This window comes from Ambystoma mexicanum, chromosome 8 (assembly GCF_040938575.1).
Source record: "Ambystoma mexicanum isolate Mex_15411 chromosome 8, UKY_AmexF1_1, whole genome shotgun sequence".
In the NCBI taxonomy this organism is placed as follows: Eukaryota; Metazoa; Chordata; class Amphibia; order Caudata; family Ambystomatidae; genus Ambystoma; species Ambystoma mexicanum.
In genome coordinates, this window is record NC_090929.1 from 344,080,878 (window position 1) to 344,092,910 (window position 12,033).

At 43.8% G+C, this 12,033-nt stretch overlaps 1 protein-coding gene across 3 annotated transcripts in view; it reads right to left on the bottom strand.

The window, feature by feature from the left end:
• NSMF (NMDA receptor synaptonuclear signaling and neuronal migration factor) overlaps positions 1 to 12,033 on the bottom strand; it is a 323,292-nt gene that overhangs the window by 116,885 nt on the left and 194,374 nt on the right. For all 3 annotated transcript variants that reach the window (XM_069609794.1, XM_069609796.1, XM_069609795.1), the window contains 2 exons: positions 6,739 to 6,822; positions 4,407 to 4,440 (listed from right to left, as the gene is read on the bottom strand). In XM_069609794.1, coding sequence (XP_069465895.1) covers positions 4,407 to 4,440; positions 6,739 to 6,822 — 118 coding nt within the window. The remainder of the gene's footprint in view (positions 1 to 4,406; positions 4,441 to 6,738; positions 6,823 to 12,033) is intronic.

A 12,033-nucleotide genomic window follows, 5' to 3' on the forward strand; every position in this document is an offset into this window, starting at 1 on the left:
CTTTCAGCCCAATCCTTATTCTTCCTCCCAATTCTTCACCTCCTTTTTCGTCCGAGTCCTTATTCTTCTCTGTCCTAGTGCAGAAATGCAGAAAAAAAGAATATACATAGGTAGTTCGTGGGTAGGGTGCCTTTACAAGAGATTGAGAACAACTGTGTCTGAATAACCAGTTAATGCGGAGGAAGGGTATTGGGGCATAAGTAGGAGGACTTGTCCTTCATCCCATTCTTTCTTTTTCTCATGTGTCACAGTCCTTTCTCTGTGTTCCAGTTCTTCTTCTTCATCCCAATCCTTTCCTTCGTCACAGTCCATCTTCTCCTCCATTCAAATCGTTCAACCTCATCCCAGTCCTTCTGATTCGTCGCAGTCTTTTTCCTCCTTTGTTCCACTCCCACTCATTCATCTCAATCTCTATTTCTACCCCATGCCAGATCTCTCATTTCATCACAGTCTTTTGTGCAAGTCCCTCTCCTTCGTCCCAGTCTTTTGCCTTCTCCTTTAAACCAGGCCAATATCTCCTTGGTACCAGTTCTTCTTCATCGCAATCCTTTTCCTTCATCCCAGCCGTTCTCTTTCATCTTCTTGTTCCCAGTACAATGACTCCTTTGCCCCAGTTCTTCTCCATTGTTTCAGTTCATCTCCTGCATCCTAGACTTTCTAATTCATCCCAATCCTTTTGCATCATCATCCCAGTCCTTCTCCTTCATCCCAGTCCTTCTCCTTCATGCCAGTACTACTTCTTCATCCCAGTCCTTCTGGAGCATCCCAGTCATTCTCAAGCATATCAATTCTCTGTCTCCATCATCCCAAACCTTTGCCTACTCCTTCGCCAAAATCTTCTACTTCAATCCAGACCTTCTCCTTTGCCTCAGTCTTTCTCCTTCTCCCCACTCTGCCTTCACCCCACTCATACTTCACATTCGCTCCAGGCTTTCAACCCCATCCCAGTACTTCTCCTTTTAATTCTCCCCAGTCTTCCTCTCCTTCATTACAGTTCCACTTCTCCTTTTTCCAAGTGCTTCTCCTTTGCCTGAATCCATCTCCTTCATGTTAGTCCTTCCCCTTTGTATCAGTCCTTCTCCTTCCTCCAAGTTCCTCTATTCCATCCCAGTCCTTCAACTTCTCCTCTATCCTAGTCCTTCTCCTTAGTTCTTTTACTTTATCGTTGTCCTTCTCCTTTATCCTAGTTTTTATTTTTTCAAGCCCTTCGTCCTAGTCCTGCGTTTTAGCCTGTCTCCTTCATCCTAGTCCTTGGGGTTGGGCGGTAAGGGGTTAACGGCGCCGGTAAAGGTGCCGGAGCCGTCAACCCCTTACTGCCCTATTACGAGGCCTCCTCGCGGGACCCGCTAAGACCGCCTGGTAAAACCAGGTGTCCTTAGCGGGTCCCGCAAGGAGACCAGCATGCTAACAACGGGCCCGTTATTAACGGGCCCGTTGTTAGCATGCACCCGATTCCCATTGAGCCCTATGGGGGCTCGAATGGGAATGGGAATGTACCAGGTCCGGGTTCCTTGAATGATGAATTAGCGGGCCCTCCAAGGTTGGAATGGCCTGGTAATTCCTCATTTAAGGAACCCGGACCCGGTACCCTGTAAGGGGGTAGCCATGCCGCTAATAGCAGCATGGCTACCTCCTAACTCGTAATGACCCCCATGACTTTAGTTCTAGTCCTTCTCCTTAGTCTTAATTATAGACCTTAATCATAGTCGTTAGTCCTAGTGCTAGTCCTTAGTCCTGGTTCTTCATCATAGTCCTTTATGTGAGTACTTCTAAATAAACATAGTCCTTCTACTTTGTCAGAGTCAGGTCCTGGGTCAGTTTCTCTTTCATCCTCCGTTTGTATTGCTTCATCTATTCTTTCCTCCCACCACATGCCCCACCTTCTTTCTCTCTCTCCCCCTCTCGCTTGCTTGCTCTCTTTTTCCCTTTCTCCTACTGGGGAGTGCAGTAAGTGCTGGTTAGGATCAAATTGAGCAAGACAAGGAAAATCTAAAAATTAAATACAGCATGGAGAGTTTGTAAGAGGGCTGGAAGCTGAAAGCATAATGTAGTGCAATCTATAGGAATGTGACTTTGATGTCTAAACAGCCAGTCCCTAAGCCTGCATAAGGGTAGTGCAGATGTTTGAGTTGCCCCAGGGGTATGAGGAAAGGCATGAATGCTGCTTAAATGTCTTTGAGCTAGAAATATTCATATGGTCTTCTAATGGTCTACCTTCACCTATCAGATATTTCATGCATCAGTTATAACTAACTTTTTGACATGAATGCTGATGTCCTCTTTGCAGGGGAATTCGTGCTGGGTCTCAGTAAGGCATAATATTCTCATCTTGCTGCAAATAAAGGGTTTTAAGCAGCACATGCACTTCTACACATGGTCTCATATATCATACATGTATCTGTTTTGGAGTGGTATGGCCCTACTTTTTGGCCCTCCAGTAAACGGATTGGTAGGGACTACACTGTTCTGTTTGACATTGTTAATGGCCCTTGGCATTTGGGGTTTGAAGGTATGTATGAACATTACTGAAGATGTCATGCCAGATCGTACAGAGGTCACATTAATATTACTGGAATCCGTAACAGGCTGTGCAAGCGCAGGTTTTATGCCTCAGCTGCTGAGGCATGAAGCCTACTACTTGCCAGCACCTTTTCGCTATCAATTCTGGTGCAATAAGGAAATCCTCTTACCTGAAAACGAGTAAGTATTGTAATGAATTATAATTAAGTTCTAGGTTTATTTGTTAATACACCTTCACAAAAGATCATGTATTAAAACATAATGATACATATTACAAAGCATCCATATAAATGTCATGTTCTTATTTCATGCATCTAATAATCAAACCTTATAAAACTGTCCCACATTCGTGACATATCTTATTTGTTGGGTATTATAGTCTGTGATCATTTCTAGCAGTCTACAAGTAGATAGGTATTTAACATTTTCTGTTTTAATGTCTTGTAGAAGATAGTTGATTAACTATTATTAGTACCTGGCGAGGGCGCAATCAGAATGAAAGAGCCATTCTGATTGGCCCTCGCCGAGTCATTACCAGGCCGGGAATCCCTCCGTCGGGATTCCACGGCCTTTGTCCCCGGCCGGGGGCGTGGCAGCCCCTCAGCCAATGAGGAGGCTTGAAGCGGGGCCATCCCCGCTCCGAGCCTCGCCAAGGCTGAGAGGCTACCTTCGCCCCCCGCCGGGGACTCGGGTAAGTCTTTTTTTTTTTCTTTTTTTTATTCCCTTCCCTCCCTCCCATCCGCCCCCCCCAACTTACCTTCTTGTTCCTGCGTCCCCAGCGGGGGATGAGGGAAGCCTCCAGCCGTGTGGAGACTCTGAGCGGGGCCATCCCCACTCTGCGCCTCCACACGGCTGGAGGCTTCCCTCGTCCCCGGCCGGGGACGCAGGTACGTTTTTTTTTCCCTCTTGCCCCGTCCCACAAACGCCCTCCCAACCCCACTTACCTTCTTTTTGATCCTTTTTTCGGGACTCCGTTTTCCCTTTCCATGGCGGCCATTTTCTTGATCGTTTCTTTTTTTATTTCCTGTCCCGAAACTGCTTTTAGTGCCCCGGTCACGCACATAATGCGGGCCAGGGTACTTATAGCAATATGACCCGAGCGGCGGAGTAATGCACCGGGCCCTTCGGTAAGGCCCGCGCTTCGCTCGGGGCCTATACCTATGGGCCCCGGGGCATTACCTGAGTCGGTAATGCCCCACCGCTCGGGTCATATTGCTTAATTATCATATGAAAATTGTTATTGAACTCCTCTCAGCCAATCAGAATGTTTTGAAAGCAGTCAATAACTGCTGGTATTGACAGCATTCGGAACATGCTGTGTTCAAAACAAACAGGGAATCAACAATGCAATTTCCAGGCAATATTTCTTTCATCTTTCAACAAGACACGTGTTCAATAGTTCTAATAGTGTTTATTTTTGATGCAGCATCCTAATTAAGTCACCAAAATGAAAGCTAAACTATGGAAACATGCTTTCACTTTCATATAGAGAAAGTGTTTACTTTTAACTGACAACTAATGAATGCTCGAGTTAAACGCGGCTGCAGTTTTACCAAGTTTGCATTTAAATTGTTTAAATTATGAAGACAATCTTGCTATTTATATATTACATACTAAAACCACATGTATTTACTAACTTATTTGACTATTTGCTTTACTCACTATTAATGCAACATTTTTTACTTCACCACCAAAACTTCAAAACATATATTGCTACCATCACAATGTTCTAATAGCCTTAGAGACCTCGGGAGGGGTCATTATCCCTTCCTCAATTTATGGCCCCTGTCACTTGGCAGCGGCACATTATCCCGCGAAAATTACCACTCGCTCACTCTATAAGGCTACATTATTGTAAAAAGTAAAAGGAAACAAAATGCACTTACCTAAAATATCATCAAATGTTGCATGTTCGTGGTCCTATGGGAGAAACAAGGATGCATTTATGCGTTGTATAGTTCCAATCATAAACGCTTTCTTTGTAATCTGATACCATGACATTTACATTGCATGTCTGTATTGTTATATGAAATACGACGCCTGCACCAGTCTTAATAGACTGATGGGCATCTCCAGGCACTTTTCTAACTTCCTACATGAGTTTGTTGGAATAGTTGTGCCTTCTCGGCTGAGCATTCTCATCACTGTGGTTTGCTCTCAGGCATCACTTAGGATATAGGCCCTGTGCAGCAGGGGGGCATTATCACTACAGGTACTGAATTGGTAATGCAACCCTGCGAGGGGCCTATTGCTTTTAGTACCCCGGCCCGTAAGTCAGTTTTCCCTTTCCATGGTGGCCATTGAAAAGATTGAGAAAAATGTAAACAATAAAAATGGCCGCCATGAATAGAAGGGACTACTTGTAGTCCCTTCTTCCTTTCCATGACGCTTGTCGTGGATCGGGAGCGGACGCACTGGGGACAGAAGTGTTCCCAGCGCGTCCGCTCCCGAAATGGGTGGCAAAGAAGGTAAGTCGGGTTGTAAGGGCGGGGAGGGAATTCTGTGGGAGGGGGGTGAACAACACTTACCTTTCCTCCCTGCTGTCCCCGGCGGGGGAAGATGGCAGCCTCCAGCTGTGTAGTGGCTCGGAGCGGGGGATTACCCTGTTCCGAGCCTCCTCATTGGCTGAGTGGCTGCCACCCCCACCCCACCGGGGACAGAAGGGAAGGAATGTTGTGGGGGTGAGGGATTCCCAGTCTGGTAACGCCCGCACAGCAACCAATGAAAGACATGTTTGGAAAACTTGTCACCCCCGGCCGCTACTAATTTAATAAAGTATCTGCCTGTCCATCTTTGAAGAATTTTACCATGCAAATGATGATGTATGCTTAAACCATATAATATAATGGGACTATCCTCATTACACGGATGGCGGTAAGGATTTACCGGTACCGGTAAAATACCCGTACCGGTAAATCCTTACCACCTTACTACGAGGTCCCTTTGCGGGTTGGCGGATTTAACGCCTGCTTTTTGCAGGCGTTAAAAATCAACCCGCAAAGGGACCCAGGGGGCTAATTACGGTACCGCAATTTGCGGTACCGTAATTAGCGCCTTCCCCATTCCCATTGAGCCCTATGGGCCAAAAATGGGAATGGGGAAGGGCAATGGTGGAAGGGGGAATTACCGCCCCACCAACCTTGGAATGGGGCGGTAATTCTCCTTTCCGCCAAGGCGGTGCCAGTATTTCACCGGCATGAACCATGGCGCTAATGGCGCCATGGTTCTCCGCCATCCGTGTAATGATGCCCATCCATTTCCAGCAGCGACACCTACAGGCTTCCAGGTGTTCCATGGTGACTGAGGTTCCAACGTGTGCATGCTTGTTTCTTTCCTTTACCACTAAAGTCAAAGCGGAAAGGTCTCAGCCAGGAAGACAACCTGGCAACCAAAGACCTTCACATAAAAACACAGCTATAGGGTACTTGTGGATAATGTAACATGGTCACACGCATGTAGGTCTGTGTAGGGAGCAATGTCTACAAAATACAGTAGGGCCATAGTTCCTTTGATAGTTGCATAAAACCTCACTTCAAGTCTTTCATAATTTGCTGCAATGTGCCTAGTCGCTGGGCGCTCTCGTGGATCCGATGTCTTAATTTCCTTCCCTAAGAGATCAAATAGTCTATTCTCCATGAAAGTATCCCTCTAGCCCAATCCCTTCCACATTCACACAATGCCCACTCCCCAACATGCTGGCATAAACCTAATTTTGTCTTGCACGGTTCAGCAAGTTGGGCTTTCACTCTAGTTTGCAAGTCCCTTATGCTGGGTCTTGGAATAGAGAGATGAGCCTTTCAGGGCACAGCTGTCATGCTCTTGAGATTTTCTATGTGCATAAGCTTATCTGGACTTTCAGCAGAAACCAACAAGAGAATAATCATATAGTGAGATCCCAGATAAAGATGGAGACTATATTCAATCTACAGTGTTGCAGCAGGTCAGTGAAATTAGCAGATTGTAAGGGCATTGCGGTCCTTATCTAACATCCAAATGTATGTATCTAAGGAACTGTTGCCCTTTTGGTAAGAAGCAGTTATTCTCCTCACAGAACACATTGTATACACCTGATCCAACACTGCAGGTACTGATGCCAGAGGCACAAAAATACTAATGATTACAGGCTGCGATTACAGATTTTGCTTACAAACCAGAACCTGCTCACAAATATTCCCAAAAGAGATACATTGCACATAAAGGAGCGACATATATACTCACGTAGAGGATAGGGATGATGGAAGGGTCGTCCCTGCGGATAATGGTTGGAATGTATTCAGCTTTCGGGACCTTGGAAGAAATAAGCTGCAAGGGAGACAAAGAGGAAGGTGATTAGGGCAACTTCTCGTGTGCAATCAGGAACAAGTTGCACCTCTTGTATAAAATACAGTCATTAATTCTCTACCATGCTATGGATTATTATCCTCTGACTGACTGCACTGTAAGAAGGCACTTATCGAATGTCCACTTCTCTTCTATTATACACAATGCATCAACTAACAGCCAGCAATAAAGGAACGGGTTTATTATAACACCCCCCTAAATGAATCTGTAGACTATGACCATCTCTTGACGATTGTGTCCAATCTATTCACTAACACATAACTACTCATTGTATTTGCTGTAAACTGCAGTCTTGGACAACCTATAAAATATTATTATTGCCTGACCATTCTGTGCACTCTATTTATAAAAGAAGGCCCTACAGAGTGCATTTTATAAACAGTTCACTTGTCCGACTGAATTAATCTACTAAATCACTGCCAAGTTGGAAGCTGCTTATTGTATGGCACCTCTTCCAATTATATAAAATAAGTTCACTGATTGACTGCTTCTCTTCAATATCTACATAAATTCCCTCATGGACTTTCTATGTGATAACAATATCAATTGCAGTGATATGCGGAAGATACCCAAACTTTCTTGTGAGACACCAATTAGGAGAACCAGTTTCTTGACCAGTCTGAAGGCCTGTCCAGTCTCATCAGGTCTGGATGAAGACAGCCTGAAACTCAGTGGTTACAAAACAGAATTAATGTACCTTGCTCTCGGACATTTGTTAAAAAGGCACTTTCTCTTCTCACTTTATTCGGATTCCCCATCACCATCTCCACTGAGGCCAAACATATTGGTGTCATTTGGGATGCTGACCTAATAATCAACTCTTAGGGCCTCATTACACAGACGGCGGTAAGGGTTTACCGGTACCGGTATTTTACCGGTACCGGTAAAACCTTACCGCCTTACTACGAGGTACCTTTGCGGGTTGGAGAATTTAAAGCCTGCTTTTTGCAAGCGTTAAAAACCAACCCGCAAAGGGACCAGGAAGCTAATTACGGTACCGCAATTTGCGGTGCCGTAATTAGCACCTTCCCCATTCCCATTATGCCCTATGGGGCGAAAATGCGAATGGGGAAGGGCAAGGTTGGTGGGGCGGTAATTCCCCTTTCCACCAAGGCGGTGCCGGTATTTTACCGGCATGGACCAAGGTGCTAATAGCTAATAGCACCTTGGTCCACCGCCGTCCGTGTAATGAGGCCCTTAGAATGGTGCAGTGATAAAATAATGCTTCTTCCAATAACATCTTTTAACAAATGACTCACCTTTATGCATCAAGAAAATGTGTGAACTGCTTCAAACTCTTGCTTATATTAAGCCAACACCATATTCACCAACATATGTGTCTACCAAGTCAAATGGATCCAGGTGGCACACAAAACAGAAGGCCACCTAAATGATGGCATTTAAAAGCAGGTTTCTATGTCACCTTTCCTGAAAAATGTGCACGGACTTCTTATAAAAAACACCTTTCATTTAAACTATTATGCCATATGTACAAATGTCACCACCTCTCTGCTCACTGTTAGCTGGTATACAAGATACATCCTACCACACGACCAAGGACTTACTTCCAGCTGACCAACTGCAGTACTTTTAAGACGGTCCACCCACAGATACTCAGGCAGAGGTGACAGAAGGTTCTCTCTAGCCCCTTACTCTGTGAAACACTTTTCCCACCTGTATCTGGGAATCCTCCTCTGTACTTATCTATACTGACATCTTGGGTTGTCGTACAAGCCTGTGTTATGATCCTGACCTCAGACTATCAGCGACGGACCCTCCATCCCCTTACACATGCTGCCTCTAGATCTATCCACTGCCATAAAATACTTACCTTTGTAATGTGTGTTCCACATAAACAGACTGCCCCTTCCCGAGGCGTTTCCTATAACACATTACTTACCCACTTATAGAAAATCTACACTTTTAGCCAGCCCTATGAGGAAAATGTGCTTGTTCTACTGAACAGATACACTATCAAGTGCACTTTAGGAAGGTGCTGTGCTTTACATGCTACTCTCAACCGCTATGCAAGATATTCGCTAACTCAACTACATAAAGGTATACATTGCATTCCCTCGTCGCAGCATATAAAATGGAATATATTCTGCAACAAGCTGCCTGTAAAGTTTTATAGCATGTTCTCCTTTTGCCCTTTTTATAAAACGGATCCACTAATGGAAGGTGTTGTATTAATATGTAATATGTAGAGTCCTATAGCCACACATCACCTTTCAAACATTACTCTACAAACTTTGGTTTGGTGTTATACGGTTAACCAAGAATTGTGCCAGCCCAGGCAGACCGTTACACATGGAGCTTCACAGAAGGATGTAATTACATGCCCGCTCTTAAGAGAACTATAAAAGCTTGCTTTTCATCATAATAAAAGGGAATGCTTCCAAATATAAATTCGCAATGTAAGTAGAAGGACTGAACTAAAACCATTGTTCAACCAGCGAGAAGCAGTACAGATTCCTCTAGTGCTGTGTTGCATCTTGTTTTAAGGCCTATTAAAGAAATATTCCCCCTTCAGACATTGGTATATGGAGATACTTTTTCTGACTCTGTGTAATCCTGCCCGTCTCAATAAGGTAGTACCGAGCTGATTGTGGATTCGTCGTACTTACCCCGTCTCTAGGTTGCTATTCCATACACGTTGCACATGTTGTGTACCTCTCAAAGCTGTGCCTGTTTGTGAGACGCAAGACAAATTGACAAATGGAATGTATGCTTGTATGTATTTATTGTATGTACGGGGTTTAAGACATTGAATTTAGTTAGGAAGCAGAAAAGGGCTGCTGAAAGGGGACATGGCTGGGAGCTTACAGGTAGGATGAGTGGGTAGCAGATGTAGCTGGGATGAGAAGGGGTAGTAGAGGAGGAGGGGAGCTCTGGAGGCGGAGAAGTAGGGTTAAGTGGAGTGATCAGCGATTGACTAGATATTCTTTCAAGAGTAGAGTCTGAAGTGTAGGATGGGAAGGATGGACTGGTCTGCATTGATAACTTGCTCCTGGAACAGAGGGAATAGGAGGAAAAGGCCTGTTTTCTAGTTATTTCCACTTGTGCAGTTTTTTGTTTCCAGCCTGGAAATGCTGTGGCTTCTGGTGGTGCATTAGTCTCCTGAGATGTTGAGTTTCTCAGTGGGCTATCTTAAATGAGATGTGTTCCTGACAGGGTAGCCTGCGGAATCTTTTGAGTATGTGGTGGCTCAATGATTATATAAGTGGACTAAAGACATTTGATGGACACACCGAGATGGGTCCTATACGGAGGCAATGCAGGCTGTAATGGGGAGACGGATAGAGCTATGGGATTGGCTTGAAAATTACGAACATTTTAGCAAGCTAAAAAGTTATAATTGTCTGCAAACTAGGCTATATAACTTTAAGAAACCACAGCAATACTTGCTTATATGCCCATCCCATAGGCTCAGGAGATTTATAATTTTATTAAGAATAGAATATCTTCCCATTAGGATGACCACGGGGGTGACAGAAAACATACCTAAAGAACAACGCTATTGTAGCCTATGTAAGAAACAGGAATTATATGAGACAGCTAAGCATGTCCTCACAGAATGCCAGGTAATGATGGATGATATAAGACTACATCTAGAAAAATATGTATACAATTGGGAGACCATACGGGAGATGCTGTTCTGGAATTATTGTGTTAACACTAAAAGTATGCGTTTGTTAACAGCACTTTATACTATCGAGATGAAGGTGGAAGCCAAATTGGGTATATCTATCTATATGAGCCTTGCCAAGATCTTCTTGGGCCCAGCCTTCTATATGGAAATGAGATTTGAGGAAGGAGGTTTTAAAAATTAAAAATTTAAATATAATACATTTTAACTAAGAGTCAGGATGATCTGCATTTGTTATATTGATAGTACAAAGAGATAATGAATTATATTTTATCCTCTGAATCTGAGCATATTGTACTGTGTTGATTTTATATGAAGATATATATATATATTGTATTGTAACTATATTTTTATCTGTCATATGATTTATTGATAAGATGTATATGTGTAAAGTTTATCATTTAAACTAAATCACATTAAAGATATTATTATTATTATTATTATATAAGTGGACTAATGCATCTACTACAGGGAACTGTGTTTGACCTCAGGGTAACCGGTTTGAAGCCTGCAGGTTCAGCAAGCCCTTGGTATCATTGAGTTGTGTAACAATAAGCATCTTACAGCGGTGAGTGTTAATTGTGCACGTTGAAATTACACTTGGTATGCTATGAAGGTAAGCCCCACGAGATCCCTCTTATTTAGCATACTTACATCTCTCCCAAGGCTCTTTGATTCCCGAGGCCGGAAATTGGGAGAGACTGTCACTGACCAGACAATACCAGTCATTGACAGTGATCCAAATGCTGGGAAATCTATAAATTCCCCTAAAACAGACTCTCTGTGACCAGTCACAGTCACATACAGAGCCCTTTTCTCTCCCACCGACCATATCCTCATTGCAGTGAGACTGTTTTACAGAGTCCACGCTAAGAAGGCCCAGCGGAAAGTGTCTTAGGAGGGCAAATATTGTGAATGAGTAGTTTGCTCTATGATAATATAGTGGGCTGCCCGAATTACGGGGTCTACATTTCTTTGCCAGTATCGCTTTCCTGTGTATTACACTCTGCTGGCAGACCATCAATAATAAACGTACATGAACAGCTTTGAGGAGCACTCATATGCGTAACATTGAGTCTCTTTCCCTCCCACAACTCTGGTATGGTTCTATGTGTTATTTTCTATGTCACTTTCCTAGTGCGACCAGATTTTGAAAATCAAAAACTAGGACAGGTTAGAAACATAGACGTAGGACTAGCACTCTAAGCCCATTCATCCCCTTCCCCCACCTCTGTCACACACCCCTTCCATGGCACACCCTCCCCATGGGATCATGCATTAAAATAAATATTTCCAGCATGTCTCATATATATATCACGATACCGCACTATAGCGCTTTGAGGAGCTTCTGCTTTGATTGTTGTTACAGGCTTGCTACACTGGCTTTTTATCCAGTCTTAGTGGCGCAATCAGTAGATGCTGTGATTGTGGTTATGGACAAAAAGGTTGGAGGTTCGAGGCTACCCTGGGGCTTCAACCAATGATGATACTAGAAAACATATTTTTGGCCACCCTCCCTTTCC